This window comes from Mesoplodon bidens (genome assembly GCF_964165515.1).
Source record: "Mesoplodon bidens genome assembly, chromosome: 13".
NCBI classification, from domain to species: Eukaryota; Metazoa; Chordata; class Mammalia; order Artiodactyla; family Ziphiidae; genus Mesoplodon; species Mesoplodon bidens.
This window is the reverse complement of record NC_138169.1, coordinates 49,396,412-49,413,631: the sequence shown is the minus strand read 5'-3', so window position 1 is coordinate 49,413,631 and position 17,220 is coordinate 49,396,412. Positions and strand designations below refer to the sequence as shown.

At 36.0% G+C, this 17,220-nt stretch overlaps 1 protein-coding gene across 5 annotated transcripts in view; it reads left to right on the top strand.

The window, feature by feature from the left end:
• Window positions 1–17,220, top strand: part of NOL4 (nucleolar protein 4) — a gene marked incomplete at both ends in the record, with an annotated part of 387,673 nt that overhangs the window by 107,880 nt on the left and 262,573 nt on the right. For all 5 annotated transcript variants that reach the window (XM_081253362.1, XM_081253361.1, XM_081253359.1 and 2 more), the window contains 2 exons: window positions 14,256–14,367; window positions 15,408–15,520. In XM_081253362.1, the coding sequence (XP_081109488.1) occupies window positions 14,256–14,367; window positions 15,408–15,520 (225 nt within the window). The remainder of the gene's footprint in view (window positions 1–14,255; window positions 14,368–15,407; window positions 15,521–17,220) is intronic.

The window sequence follows — 17,220 nt, the reverse complement described above, 5'->3', positions numbered from 1 at the left end:
ACTACACAACTCACGTTTACCTTGAACAGCACCCTGGATTTCTGTAATTTTGCAGGCTATGAATAAGGTAACAAAATTATTTAACACAAGTGCTTCCCCCTTGCTTTTTAGAGAAGACTTTGATGCTGCATTAAATTATGCTATCATCTTAGAGGCAGGATATAAACACATCACTTACATTTCCACACATTGGTTTATTTCTTATCAGATGCACACCCATATCCACATATCCCCCCACACACATAATAGGTTTTATAAAGGTGATTATTGCTAAATATTGAACAGCTATTAAACATGGTACACATAATATTAAACCTACATTTATGTAGGAACAGTCTCATTGTTTTAGATAACTAAAAATATTATTCAGACTAAGAAGTCAGATATGTAAAATCATCTCAGAAGGAAAAAATAAATCAGTGGCATGAGAATTAGAGTTATTAAATAACAATCTTAAAACAGAAGAATAGTGTTCTGCCATTCATCAAAATTGATTTATTTCTTATATAGGTGTAGTGAGAATTATCACAGGTGAGCAGAGTAACAGTGCAAATTCTGGGTACTCAGAACCTTTCTTTTAGGTAGTAGAGACCGTCAAAAGACATAATTCACCCAAACCAGTTTATCACCAACTAATGTCACAAACCCTGTCATTTATAATTTTCGTATTATTGTGAATAGATATATTGCTTGAAAGGGAATTAACCTTTTGGAGAAACAGCGTTAACTCTTCACGTCCAGCCTGATAAATTGCTACTTCAGTGCACCCTTGTGGTGAAAATGTGCCAGTGCAACTTTTAAAACTACTCGGAAGATTAGTACCTACTAGTGGGTGATTCTTCATATCCAGAGGTTCCTGCGTACTGTGATGATGTAATAAATAAAATCTCCTGAATTTCTTACAGTATATGCACCTGTATAAATACCTATATATGTATTTAATTGGGATAAAATATAATAGGATACAGGACTAGGACATGGGCTCTTGGTGTGAAGTAATAGAAAGAAAATGGTGCCAGCTTTGATGTCAGCTAGACTTGGGTTCAAATCCTGATTAGGTAAGTTCTATATGTGTGATTTGGGTATGTGTTATATTTAGGGTTGCTTTGAGCCTCATAAATAATGTATGTAAAGGTTTTAACTTAATAATTGCTTCAAACATGATATTATGATAGTGAGGTAATGTGATTTTTTTAAAAATATGGCATTGTTTGTGGGTAACAGATTCTGTAAACAGATTTTTTTCTATTAACTAGATATTGAGAGGTCTATTTCTTTCTTTGTATCATCTGTGATCCCCAGTGGCCCAAGGAAAACACGCACCCATGTCTTCATTCATGACTTTTCCAGAATTGAAAGTGCTATTCACTAACTTCATCTGCTGCAATTTTAGTCAGTTCATCATAAGTAACGAGTGACAAGCCTTTACCTGTTTTTTATGTTTATCTGCTCTAGTCCTCATCCTCTCCTCTACCTTCATTTTTCTGGAAATGTCCTCTCCCACATCACAGTCATATTTGAGCATTGCTCTGTTCTTTAACCCTAGCAATCGGAAAGGAGGTGAATCATGAAAGAAACAGATTTTGAGAATTTGAAATTTGGACCAAGAAATTTCTGTCTTGGTGTGTTTTAATTCTTCAGTGGAGAACATATGAATGTAATATCTTTTGTTATATGTATCCATTAGTTTGCATAGTTATTTGTGTAGTCTAAAACAATATTTCTCAATAGGGCACTATAGACTTCGGGGTCAGACAGTTGGCATTGCCCCAAGTACTCAGAGCTTTATCCTTAACCTCTGGGGTCTAAGTTCCAGCAACACAAGTCGCAGTTATTCCGTTTTCAAATGTTACCTTGTTACTGAACACAGGTTCATGTGCCCAACACATGGTGAGGCCAAATAAAGCAAAACGTTGCAGTTTGGAGCAGAGAAAGGTTTATTGGAAGCCCTTGCAAGGAGACAGGTGGTTTGTGCCCAAAAACCCCCCAAACCCCTGGAAGGGTTTCAGTAAAGCACTTTTAAAGGCAAGGTGAGGGGTGTGGTTAGTTGTTGCAAACTTCTTGGTGTCGGATTCCTTTGTTCTTGTAGCAGTCCACTTAGGTCAGGTTACGATGTTTCTGCAAACCTCCAACAAGACAAGTGCTATGCTCTGTTCTGCAACTTTTTATCTCTATATGAATGGACTCTTAAAGGTCAGAGCCTTGAGGATAGGCTATCCTGTATATTTCAGGCTATAGGCAACGTTCTTTTACTAAAGGCGCAAGGCCAGCATGACCAAGCACGGCAACAGAGCACAAAGGTTAATGTAAAAGGAGCAGGTCTAATATGGAGCCAGATTTGTTCTTCCCTATTGCAACCTCTAGAGCACAGTAAACACGCAAGTTGAGAGATGTTTTCTAAAGGAAACCATGTGGCCATTTCTTTACTTGGCATCTCAGAAAAAATGTTTTCATTATTTGCCAGTTGTGGAGCAGTTGAAGAATCCAGACAATGAATTCTGCATCCATTATCTCATTATTACCATCTCACAGACCCTGCAGTTTTCACAAACATATGAGGGTTGTGTGACTCACTGCACTCCCTAGAGAAGTGAAGCCTAACCTTCTCCATTTTTCTTCCTTTTCGCCTAAGATGGCTAAATCTTGCCTGCTTTAAGTGACTGTGGCAGCAGTAGTTTTGGCCACCTGTTTTAAAAGAAGTGCTGTCGGGCTTCCCTGGTGGTGCCGTGGTTGAGAGTCCGCCTGCCGATACAGGGGACACGGGTTCGTGCCCCGGTCCGGGAGGATCCCACATGCCGCGGAGTGGCTGGGCCCGTGAGCCATGGCCTCTGAGCCTGCGCGTCCGGAGCCTGTGCTCCGCAACGGGAGAGTCCACAATAGTGAGAGCCCCGCGTACCGCAAAAAAAAAAAAAAGAAAAAAAAAAAAGAAAGTGCTGTCTTCCCCTGCCTAGCAGGGCTTAGTGAGGGTAACGTTTAATGAAGAAAGCTGCAACAGGAGCCCAGGAGAGCTTGAACATGCCATTGAATTCTAGACCAAAAAGGTTGGATTCAACTTGTTCTCCCCTAAGCCCCAGAAAAAACACTAATATATCACAGAATATACATTCTTCAGGAAACATCAAGAGAAGGAGTCATTTCCCCACTCTTCCATGTGTGTAATTGTGTATTTTAATGTAGCTATTCATGCTGCAAGTAATTGTATAAATATTTGCTTTGCAGAGCCATTTTATTTACATGCAACATTTAAAAATTCTCTTTATTTTACTATTAGGAAACACATATGAAGAAAAACTTTTTCAGTGCCCATCTGCTCATTTTTTCAATAAATGTAAGAATTCTCTGTTATGACAATCTGTTCCTTAACAGCCAGATATTCTAACGTAAAAAGAGACAAAAACATTACCCACAACTTTGGAGACATACCTCCAGATTATTGGACTCTCTCTCTTTTTGATATTGTCACATTTGCTCAGTTGATGACTATTTTAATAATTGTAAAATACAACTCCAAGTTAAAGATGTTCATCATTATAATGAAGATAAAACAATAGAAAATAAAGTTATTTTCTGCAAAGCAATATAGCTAAATTTGAAGTGTTATCAGTGGAGCAAAAACTGTTTCTAATAAAAAGGAATTAGCTGTAATTAACTTAAGTCACATTCTATTTCTTGTTTGCCTATACCTCGATGTACTAATGCACGGTGATGTGGTGCCCAATTCATATGATGTTGCCCTAGAATGCTGTTACTGCTCTCTGTTTTCCTCCTCTAGTTTCTTTTCATCATATAACAGATTTCTGTGCCTTGGCCCAGGTTCACTGTCTTTGCCTCTTGCCTCACAATTGTACCATTATCCTATCCCTGGAGGATACAGACTGCACCTCATTCACTTTTTATTCCTTTTGCTCTTCATTTGATGCATTTGCCTCAGATTTCCAACTTACTTTTAGCTGTCTAAAATTTGACCCGAACTGTCTAAAAATAGTTCTGCCTGCTTTAGACCTCCTTTGAATTTGCAGCCTTCATTTTAAACTTGACCACATAACTACCATCTTCTCTCAAGCAAATATCTTTGGACTGACAGGCTGCATCCTTCTGCTTTAGACCAGTGTTTTTCACATTATGTATCACAACCCATTAGTGAGTTTTCAAGCCAATTTAGTGGGTTGTGATAACTCTAAAAAATGAAATAGAAGAAAATAGAAATGGTCTGTTTTATTGCTGAAATGTGTATATGTGCTGGCTTATGATATAAAATATATTTCTACCTGTGCTGTTGGTCTAAAAAGTTGGAAAATATTGCTTTCAATGGGCACTGTGATTTCAGACTGTCTGCAGATGCCCAATAATCACTTCCACCTACCCTGCTTCTCACTTCTGCTCTTGGTATATTCTTAGATCTTCCTGACATAACAATTTGTTCCAAATTTAAGATTATCTTTGGGCTCTAACCCATATTTTCATTCATCTTAGATAAATGTACCATATAAGGTTGTCAGATTTAACAAATACAGGATGCCCAGTTATATTTGAACTTCAGATAAATGATAATTTTTAATATAAGTTATTCCCAATATCACATGTTTATCTGGAATTCACATTTAATTGTGTGTGCTGTATTTTATCTAGGAACCTTAATACTCTTTAAAAAGCAACCCAAGATATTTCAGACTGGGCTAGGCCACCCCCTTCCCACTTAACTAAATGAAAAAGACAAGAGGAGCTGATGAATGGGTGTGATGATTGAATATATAGAAAGTACTCAGAGAAGAATGAAGGGAAATAGTAGACAGTGATATGAACTGAAAATAGCATGTTGGAGTAGGTGATAATAGTACCAGAGTGCAACAAAACAAGCAATACTTAGGGATTGTTAGGAACCCAACCAAAATGTGAGAATCTGCCACCAGGGGGGCAGTGGCACGTTTGGAGCTGAAGTGTAAATCTGGCAGCATCCTAGTTTCAGTATTGGAGATATTGTTAAGGTACAGGAATTCATTTGGTTATTTATCAGATGTTTAGAGGTCAAACAGATACAATTAAACAGGAAGTGTTTCTGAGATAGAAGTTAGGGTTTGGAAGCAAAAATTGTTGAGGGGGCTTCCCTGGTGGCGCAGTGGTTGGGGGTCCGCCTGCCGATGCAGGGGGCACGGGTTCGTGCCCCGGTCTGGGAGGATCCCGCGTGCCGCGGAGTGGCTGGGCCCGCGAGCCATGGCTGCTGGGCCTGCGCGTCCGGAGCCTGTGCTCCGCAATGGGAGAGGTCGCAGCGGTGAGAGGCCCGCGCACCGCAAAAAAAAAAAAAAAAAAAAAAAAATTGTTGAGGGCCAGAGTAAATGCAAATTTGATTAGGCAGGCCAAATGTCTGGCTTTTTGTTTAATTGATTATTGCTATGATACACTTTTTAACCTAAGAGTATTTATGCTAAGTCCTGATCAAAACATTTTTCGGAATCTCTTCAAAATTAACCAAACAATTACCAACAGGTGATTCCAATAATTTGATATAGCCGGGCACATTACTGGTGTAGAACCATATCTCACAGTATTCAGGGATAATTATAGTGCCTACGCACTTAATAGATATTTGTTCAGTAAATAAATGTTTAGATGAGAAATGTCTTCATTTGTGTAAGACTGTTTCCATGTGCAACTCCCCAGATTAATAAATTCCTCTGTAGAAGTATAGTGATGTTCGCTGCTTACCTTTTCTCATGCATGAAATGGGTAAAAAAGAATCCATATAGATATAAGAGAAAACCATTGGCTGGACTTTTCAGTTTTGTAACACATCTATAAAAATATCTGGGCCAAATGTTATAGTGTTTGTAAAGCTTTATATGTATATGATATGTGTGTGTATATATATATGTATTTTTTTCCTAATTCCCTCTCTTCAGATGTATTCAAAAATATACAAAGTATAAACCAGGTAAAGACAGAGTGGCCCTTGTTGAACTGGAGATAGTGCCCATAAACAAGACTTCCCTTCCTTAGATAGGGGTCCCTCTGGACTATGGTGTCTTTGTGAATCAGGACATATGAGGTCTTTAATAGCATTTGGATTTATAGGTTCTGTTCAATTACATTTTAATTTTATTAGTTTTTAAAAATAAATTTTCTACAGCTTTGTTATCCAGTTATGTACATTGCAGGTGGTTTGTGATAGTATATCACAGTATTAAATATTAAATATCACAATAGCAATCTGATAAACAAATTTCATTAGGAGACTATTTCTTTATTCATAATTTCAAGAGTTTCACAAGAGAAAATGTTAAAAATTTGGCCTTGAAGTCAAATTCTTCCATGAGTGTACAGCATGATATTTGGCAAAAAAAAAAAAAAGTTTTAATGTTATTATTCCAGTGAAATAAAGGTGTTATTTCTATTTTCTAAATTCATTTTATAGAGCAAAGGTGGAGAACGTAATTTAAAAAATAGTGCGATTAGACCAACTTTATTTTGCTCTAAAGCTCTGTGTCTGAAATGGAGCACACTATAGACAAAGGCATCAAGCTGTGGAGGAATGTTACTTATAATGAAATTCAGCACTTGCCTGCTACTTTTCCAAATTACTAATATTGAGTAACATTAATTATGATTTTTCCTTTTGCTAAGACCTTAGGGAACTTAGGACAATATGGTGTGATTTTGGTTGATAAATCTTTTGATTTTAGCTTTTTCTGTTTTGCTAATGCTCATGATTTACCCATGTCATGTGATGTCTCTATTTCAGCTCATGTATTAGGTTCAAATCTTAAAGCAACAATAACTTCTCTATTGGTAAATTTCTTTGAACAATTAGAAGTCTTATTCCTTTAGAAATAGTCTACTTACACTTCTTCTTGTATATTCTATTAAAAATGGAAGTCCTCTGCATTTAGTTCCTGGTTGTTACAGTGTTACAGTGTTATTGCAAAGCCATTACTTTATTCATTTTTTAAAATTAATTTTTATTGGAGTATAGTTGCTTTACAATGTTGTGTTAGTTTCTACTGTACAGCAAAATGAATCAGCCATACAAATACATACATCCCCTCCCTTTTGGATTTTCTTCCCATTCAGGTCACTACAGTGCATTAAGTAACGTTCCCTGTGCTATACAGTAGGTGGTTCTCATTAGTTATCTATTTTATACATAGTAGTGTATGTATGTCAATCCCAATCTCCCAATTCATCCCACTCCCCCCTTCCCCCTTGGTATCCATACATTCGTTTTCTACGTCTGTGTCTCTATTTCTGCTTTGCAAATGGGATCATCTATACCATTTTTTCTAGATTCCACATATATGTGTTAATATACGATATTGGTTTTTCTCTTTCTGACTTACTTTACTCTGTATGACAGTCTCTAGGTCCATCCACGTCTCTACAAATGACTCAATTTCCTTCCTTTTTATGGCTGAGTAATAGTCCATTGTATATATGTACCACATCTTCTTTATCCATTCCTCTGTTGATGGACATTTAGGTTGTTTCCATGTCCTGGCTATTGTTAATAGAGCTGCTATGAACATTGGGGTGCATGTATCTTTTTGAATTATTTTTATCTCTGGGTATATGCCCAGTAGTGGGATTGCTGGGTCATATGGTAGTTCTATTTTTAGTTTTTTAGGAACCCCCTACTGTTTTCCATAGTGGCTGTATCAATTTACACTCCCACCAATGGTGCACGAGGGTTCCCTTTTCTCCACACCTTCTCCAGCATTAGACAACCCTCAGATTGGGAGAAAGTATTTGCAAATGAAGCAACTGCCAAAGGATTACCCTCAGAATGGGAGAAAATATTTGCAAATGAAGCAACTGACAAAGGATTAATCTCCAAAATATACAAGGAGCTTATGCAGCTCAATATCAAAAAAAATGAACAACCCAGTCAAAAAATGGGTGGAAGACCTAAATAGACATTTCTCCAAAGAAGACATACAGGTGGCCAACAAACACATGAAAAGATGTTCAACATCACTAATCATTAGAGAAATGCAAATCAAAACTACAATGAGGTATCACTTCACACTAGTCAGAATGGCCATCATCAAAGCCATTACTTTAGCAGTCAGTTCTGCTGGAACAGGACAGATGGTCAGTTAATTTCCTCCAGGTGGAGCTCTGTATTGTAACTGCACAGTCTGATGTGCTTCTTGTGGAACTCTGTAACCTGAGACAAGGTACAGGGCCCTTGACTGGCCTTGTGTTCAAAAGGATCACCTCAAACCAGTCAGAGCATTTTATACTTACAAAGAATCTCACACCAGGGAACATTATAAACATTTTAGTATAATTAACCTATGCTGTAAGGTTAATATTCCCACTTTTTATGGATGAGACAGTCTCTTTCATTTTTAATACTGATGACCAGGAGAGGCTATAAAATATGGTGATTAAAAGTGAATAAAAGATAGGCTCTGAAACCAGATTATCACATGAGTCCTGTCTCTTCTCATTGTTTGACAAATTATACAACCTCTCTGAAGCTTAGTTTCCTCATCTGTTAAACAGAGATTATAATGGTGATGATAGTAATCTATTCTGGGGCTGATGTGAGGATTAAATGATAAAATCCATATAAAATTCTTACTTGGCATAATTATTATTAAGCACTCAATCAGTGGGAAACAAACACACGTATACTCTTTTAGGAAGCATTTCCTTTTGTGTAAAACAGCCAAAGAAAGTAACAGTTGTCATACAGTTAATGAGAATCCTAATTTAGAGAATTGTCAGCTTTCTACCATTTCAGGAGCCAGAGAATTGCAGGATTATGGACAAGCTGAGTCAATTTTGAGGGCCTTTCTATTGAAAATGTTCAGAAATTAAACACTGTTAATATTAGAGGGGAAGAATGCTTGGGACTGAGGAAGCAAGACAGGACAAACAGTCCTGTTTCAAAATTTTTGTCTGTTATCAATTTTGCTCTTAACTTATAAACCTAATGGCTCAAGTTAGTGAGATACACTTGCATCATGTAATTGTGACGCACAGTCTGGAAATGTACAGCAAAGGAACAATTTGTTATTAAATTATTTTGGTTAATTAATTCTTAAACTTTTTTCTAATTTTATATTGCTTCATATGTTCAGATCCAAGTAAGAAAGGAGACATTTCTGGAGATAAAACTGTGCTATTCAAAAGTAAATGTAAGAAAACTTTAGGAATTATATATATTATCAAATTTATAAGATGAGATTTGCAAACTAACTTGACCGCGATTGATTTTTTAAATATCAGTTCTTTTGAATAAGTTACAGTTTTACCTTAACCAAGCTGTTGAGGGGAAGGTGAGTGGCACTTGAGAACTGCCAGAATTTGGTTTTATAACTGTAGTGTTTAAAAAGGTACTGTTTCTTCTTCCTTCAGAAGACAGGGACATGGCAAGTTACAAATGCTCATCCTCCTTTCAACTATAATATTTGTCAGTAAACTTTTCAGAAATATATTCCCATTAGTTTTTAAAATTTTTTATTTTAACCTACAAGTGCAAGATCAATAGCAGTGCTCCTTATGGGATTTAATCATGATACCCTCTTCAGGTGGATAGGTTTATCATTAGGTCACTAATATCATACTATCTTTGCTCTAGATGCTGATTTAGCTTAGTCCATCAAAAGATGCTGCAGTTCAATTATTTTTATGTAGAAGTATTACCATATTATTTAATTGGAGAGGTGATTTCTACTTCTAATTTAGGATGATAATGCAATTTATTATTTCTGCATTACTGATGAATTCCAGTCTTAACAGACTTAGAATGTAATATTTTCATTGAAAACAGTATCAATGTTGTCTAATACACAGTTGAATTAAGGTCTTTAGAAATGATAAGCAATGAAAAAATTGTGTTGTGCTACAGCATTTCCACCCCTCAACCATAGCTAATTCAAAGTTAAAAAATAGCAACAACAACAAATCTTCAGCCACAACTCAAGTTTAAGGAATATTTAAAATAGATAACCAACAAGGACCTACTGTATAACACAGGGAACTCTGCTCAATATTCTGAAATAACCTAAATGGGAAAAGAATTTGGAAAAGAATAGAAAAAATAAATTAATTTTAAAAACTTAATATGTGTATCATATAGAGCTTTGTAGCTATAATACTTATTATAATAAAAAATAACAGTGATAGCAGAAGAAGTTCCCAAGTCCTGACTTTGGTAACACTTTGATACTTTGGGGTTTGTTTTTTTGAAATACCAGTTTTAAAAAATCTATTTTGATGTTCCTGCTTTCCTTGGACCCTACGCATTTGTCTAATCTGTCTGTTGGATGAGACCAGGATTTGAGAGATCCAGGTTCAAGTTTCAGCTCTTGGCTTTGCCCTCTATTGTGTGACAATGCAATTCATTTAACCTCTTTATACCAGTGGATCCCATTGTCAAAAAATTACTGTAAAACCTATTTTAGCCACTGTCTAAAATAATGGATGCAAACCCCGATGAAAACTATCATATAAATCTAAGAAAACAAGTCTGGATTCATAGAAAATAACATTTCTAAGGAAAAGATGCCTCACAATTATTTACCTGATAAATAGTGTGAGATCGTTGGTTTATAAGATTCAATGCGGCTATGTTCTAGTCCTTCCTTTGGATGTTTATTTCTGTTACTGGCAATATATGTGGCTTGTCCCATGGCAGTTGTTTTTTGTTTGTTTGTTTTAGTGTTTAATTCAGAAGGAGCAAGACTAATATCCATTCATGTGATGTTTTGTTTCATATTACTCACAAGATGCAGCATTTCTGTGTTGACAAACCAATTCTAAGGAAATACTCTCTATCTTTCCCAAATATAAAGATATTTCTAAGAATGCATTTTTCAAGTGAATATCATCCTCACTAGTGTTCTAGAAATGTTCTGTACTGTATAGTCAAAGTCCGATTTCTGTCTTAGAAACAGAGAAGTGTTTAGATTTGAAAAGTGGGTCAAGGAAATAGACATTTATGAATGACTATAGCATTTTATATCATTAATTATAGTGTTAGTAGAACGGTGTTTCAAGTATCTGAATCAAAACGTTTTGCAATTTCTGTCCCTTCTATATTTTATTTGCACCTGCTTTTACATGTTGTATGAAGAATGTTAGGACTTTGATGAATAGACAGCATAGAAGAACACATCCCTGATTTTATCACTACTTATGAACATCTATTTAAAGTTGATTCAGCATTTCAAACACTCACAGAAACAGACCCGTTCATTAGAGCAAGAACTATAGGAGCATTTAGCTCAGGCCTCAAGTTCAAGAGCCTTCATGTAGGCTTTCTGTATAATCTCTGAATGGGGTCATGGAAGGATATTGACAGGACCAACCACAGCATTTCATTATGGGCTTTAATTGTGAAATGCAATTATTCAAATGTACCGTAATTTTAGAACTTTTAAAGGACATCTCATTGTTTAAAAATGTTCTGAGAACTTCAGCAGTGAAGGTTGCCCAGGGCCCTTAATTTCAAAGAAGCTGGAGAGAAACGAGCCTAGATAAAGAAAAAGGAATTATTTTCCCTCTTCACCTCCATGGCAGGAGAAATACTGTTTCAGAAACGAGTGTGATACTTTCTGAGGGTCTCTTCTCCCTGTGCCTAAGAAGACTCTGAGATCCTTGGGCCCCAATGAACATGAGGTGGGGTAGAAAAGATCTGATGAGAGTGGGCTGTCTCAGCAGGTCTCCCTATAGGTGGGTTCTGAACACCAAGAAAGTACCCCCAAATAAGGGATTTTGTCCACTTATATAACATATCGTGCCCAGAATAACACCACAGAGAACAATGTGATATAATACTTACTAAAAAATCTTTTCTAGGGCTTCCCTGGTGGCGCAGTGGTTGAGAGTCCGCCTGCCGATGCAGGGAACGCGGGTTCGTGCGCTGGTCCGGGAAGATCCCACATGCCGCGCGGAGCGGCTGGGCCCGTGAGCCATGGCCGCTGAGGCTGCGCGTCCAGGGCCTGTGCTCCGCAACGGGAGAGGCCACAACAGTGAGAGGCCCGCGTACTGCCAAAAAAAAAAAAAATCTTTTCTAAGATACAAGATGGGACTTTATACTATTTCATTCACACATGTACAAATAGCATATTTATCCACTTATATAACATATTTGTGGTCAATACAGGTACCCGTTTTTTAGAGTAAAAGTATAAAGGAAATATAATATGATTAATGATTCCAAGAAAAAATTGATTTGGAGCTAAGTAGTGCTAGGACAAATAATACAATTGAGTCAGGTCAATGATAAAGCTCTCTAGAAGGGATTTCTACATAAGTGCTTTATTAGCACTGAGAAAAGGGCAGATTGTGGAGAGCATCAGCACCGTTGAAGCAAACGCAGCATCTCTTTAACTCCACCAGTTGGCTAGTTTTTTCAATTGAAGATTTCTCTTTTATATAAGGAGAGAAAAGCCTTAACAGAAATCCTCTATGAAAGTCAGTAGAGCATTCTTCTCAAATCCTGTTTGTTAATGAATTTACTGGTCAGCTCTCTTAGTTCCCATGGATTATAATTCCATGTGAGCTAAAATATGAAGTATCAGACTGGGCATGAATCAGAGACTTAACTTCTGAATTATTGTAAAAAAGGTTTTCAGAGAGTCAGAAAAAATGATCTCTAATCAGATAAATAAATCAGACTAAAGTGTTAGTTCCCTCTGTAAAATAGATGAATAGGAATCAAATGTGTGTGTGTGTGTGTGTGCATGTGTGAAGAGACAAAGAGAGTGAGCGAGAATGAATGAACATTTATATTGCATTTATGTATTTCTTTATTCAATAGCTAATATAAAATATTTTGATGAAATACTTTCAAATCGCTCTGCTGCTTTTCTCCCGCAATTCCTTGTATAGTACAAGGAAGTTTGTTTTTTTTTTAAACTGGACAACACCTTAATTTACAAATGATAGTTATATTAAAAATCAGTTTCATATTCCAATCGCAGTAGAGTTGACTGTGGATTACCTGTGTATGGATCATCCATGGCAGATTTTTAATTGTTGACTTGTTCCTTCTCTTTGACATTCTTACGGCTTCTTTTCCCTGAGAGTCAAAGAGATAGGCTAAGTGATGTGAACTGATTTTCACCTGAAAGTCAGGGGAAAATATGCCTTACAATTTTGGATTTTAATATGTGAAGTTTCCTCGATGCTGTGCTCCAGCAAAAGTTAACCCCATCACCATTAATGGAATTGGCGCAGATTTGTACTCAATTACATGCAAGGTGCATATTTTCCTTCCTTCTACAAGCTTAAAATACATCAGTGTTCATAACAGCTCTGCATGCACCTGAGGAATCGTTTATGGCAATTATGTCTAATTTACAACTCATTTATTCCTTTTGCTTACCTCATATTTCATGGACCAGTGTCAGTGACAGTATGGTGGAAAACTAATGCCCTGCATCAGACTTCTTAGCAGCACTGTCAGCTTTTATTTAGAGATGTTTAACAATCTGTCAGTTTCACTTTAGAAATCTTTGCTTTCTTGAGAGAAATACCTTGGTTTTTGAAAAGTTAATATTTGAAGAATCACTGGCAAGAGTATTGATTTCTAACTTGATTCTGGATCACGGTTCTGAAAAGAGAAGCTCTGTATAGGGCACTGGAAAAGCTGGCTCTGACAATCAATGTGAACTATTGTGGACATAAATTATGAAAAACTGACATAAAATAACAACTGAAATAGGTGGCCAGAATGCATTCCAAGTGTGTCATTTTCTGTGGAAGGGATGATTCACTGCAGTAAATAGATACATGAGTTCTGTTCAGATTATTTTTTTATTTTTCCTTAAAGTACTTTGAAAAGCAATAATGAAGAAATGCTTATTACTGCAAAATCCAAAGTTTATTGTTTCACCTTGGGGCTAAATTTTTAAAAATATATGTAAAATTGGATAAAATTTTAATGGTGCTAGCAATAAGTTTAATTGCCAAAACAATCGTGGGCAAATTTTAATAAGGAAAATTCACTAGAGTATCTGTACACTGGGATTATTTTTCCTGAAAGAAATGCAGAAATATAAACAGATCTCCATCCAGATGTGGTTGATTTTTTTCCTCCACATTGCATTATTAGCAATTATTAAGAGACATGCAATCAAGTTGGATAGATATTTCTTGAAATGATGCATGGTATGCAGTGCATGCTTTCATTGTGCTTCCTGCCATTATGGAATAATGCGTCTTATTTGGAAATACAATGATCACTTCTGTTGAATCATGCCCAGTCAGCTTATATAATAACACCTCTATTTTGTGAATCATTTCAGATTTCAGAGAGCTATGCCTTCCTACCAAGAGAAGCGGTGACACGGTTTCTAATGAGCTGCTCAGAGTGCCAGAAAAGAATGCATTTAAACCCAGATGGAACAGATCATAAAGGTAGCCACAGTGTCAAATAGTGAGATTTCAAGTAATTTTATTCATAATGACAATTTATATCCCACATTTTTATAAGAATGTGGTAGACAGAAACAGTTTAACAAGTCAGATCGTCTCATGTGTTCAAGCAGGAGACAGTGAATGTTGAAGATTCACTACAAAGCAACTCAGTGTCCTTTCTCAGAAGAAAAGCAGTTTTGACGGTAGCAAATAACTTTTTTTCCTAAAATAATGTTTAAATGTCATTTATTGTGTGTATTTCATGGTATTTTAGATATTTTCAGCAAAGAAATTGATGTTCCATCTGTGTTCTTTTAAATCTACCAATTTCTTATTTCTAAAAGTAATGAATAGTATGGAGTTCTTTCACTGAAAAATTTTACAGAAAAGTTATAATTTGGCTTTGGCTTTCATTAAAAATTATTTGGATTATTTTCCTAATGTATGAGTTTCTCTCAGAGATTAATCTCAAAGATACATCTAGGCTAGCCTATTCCCTTGTTGGAGGATGGGTGGAACAGCAAAAAATAAAAGTAAATAAAAGTAAAAAGTAAATTTCCTCTTGCGCTCAAGTAGTCCATGTAGAAAGCAAATCTGGGGACTTCCCTGACAGTCCAGTGGCTATGACTCACTGCAGGGGGCACGGGTTTGATCCCTGGTCAGGGAACTAAGATCCCTCATGCCACACGGCACGACCAAAGAAGAAAAAAAAGTTAAGTGTGCAGCAAAGGAGAAAAATACAAAAATACCAATAATTTTGTTTAATCACTCTATTAGTTTCACTCATTGTTATCCAGGATATCAAAAATCACCCCTTGTAGTTAGAAATAACAGATTTACCCATAGCGCTAATTTGTCCCAAAACATCTTTGTTGAATCTTACCAGTTATTTATTTTTTCTGCGATCCATCTCTAATGCTACCAATCTCCTAAACACTTGGTATCTAGAATCTTATTTCAATCTGAACAGATTGGATCATTCTGAAATTACAGGTAGAATGCAATCACTTTCATTACCCATTAAAAATGTTTTATTACAGATAATGGAAAACCTCCCACTTTGGTGACCAGCATGATTGACTACAACATGCCAATTACCATGGCCTATATGAAGCACATGAAACTGCAGCTGCTAAACTCACAGCAAGATGAGGTAAAATGGAAACATCTACACTTATATCACAAGTCAGAATGAAGTTTGATAACTGTGACTATTGTGTTAAGCATGACGGCATTTGGAAGATGGTAATTTATTTATTTTTAATGAAAGGAGTGTCACTAGGACTGCACAGATAGAGAAATATGCAGAAATTTCTAGTGCTCAACAGAGATACCCTATCTTACCACTTCTGCCTTAGTGCTGTGTGAGAATTTGCTCATTCCCCAGAAAGATTCATTTTCCTTAGTAGCCCACCATCGAGCTAACCTAGGTAAAGTGCTAGAAAGTTCAGGGGAAAGTATTCCAAATAAGTCTGTATCTAGGGAAGTTTTAGTACTAAGGCTATTTTACCTGGAAATCAGAAAGTTCAATTTCATAGGTATTTCAAATATAACCATTTCCCCACCATCCAAATCTTGTGTATATTTTAAAGTTGTTTTTCAGTTAATCATTATTCTAAGTATTTGTTTGTCTACTTCTCTGCATTTTCTACAATTTGTGGTGATTCTTCTTAACTAGAGATTTTTTGATGTTTCAAATTATTTAATTTGTCTAGTAAGAGTCTAGCAATGTTCTTGTTGGCGTATATTAGATACTAAATGCATATTTGTTAAATATTCTCCTCTAAGATACTAATTAACTCACCAGTTTGGTTGAAGTATCTCAAAGGCAGGGACTAAGTTATATATATATATATATATATATATATATATATACCCTGTGTATATTCCCCAAAACACTTATAACAATATGGGCTTAGTAAATCCTTGTTAACTAGTTAGTAGCCATTAATTAATATACACATTCAAAGTAACTATATTAGGAATAGTTTCTCAGGCTAATACATTCTCTCCTTTTTGAAATTTCTCTAGAACAGGAAATGTGGTTAAATATATATTTTTAAATATAGCATTATTTGGTGAGATATTATTAAATTCTTTTACAATTATTTTCTTCATAAAACACAAATGAAATTTTTTTTTTTTTTTTTTTTTTTTTTGCCATACGCGGGCCTCTCACCGCTGTGGCCTCTCCAGTTGTGGAGCACAGGCTCTGGAAGCGCAGGCTCAGCGGCCATGGCTCACGGGCCCAGCTGCTCCACTGCATGTGGGATCCTTCCGGACTGGGGCACAAACCCGCGTCCCCTGCATCGGCAGGTGGACTCCCAACCACTGCGCCACCAGGGAAGCCCAGAAATCAAATTTTTGATTTTCCTCTTTATGTGAGCAGGTTTAATCTCAAAACTATGTTTATAAAATTGTTTTATCTCAAGATTTTATGAAAAGTACACTCTGTAAGAATATCTGTATTAGTGCAGTGGCAGTATCAGATTCCATATTATTAGATAGCTGTATATAAATGATTGAATGACTAGTAATAAAATCATTCAAAGACAGGAAAGACAAGAAAATATTAGTTTATCCATCCCTGAGAATAAAAATATTATTCCTATGAATCATCACATAATTGAAAATCTTTTTTAAAAACTCATAAACTAGTTAGAGCTGTCAGATTATTTGTAGGAAACTCATTTAGATATTGATCTGTTTATTTCTAGGCCAAAAAGTAAGATCAACTTTGTGCCAACAGTAGAGTCCACATATGCTAAATCCTTCTGGCTTCTAAAACATCCTAAGTGTTTCACATAAGAGAGACAGATCCTTTTAAATTATAACTGGGTTAGGAAAATAACT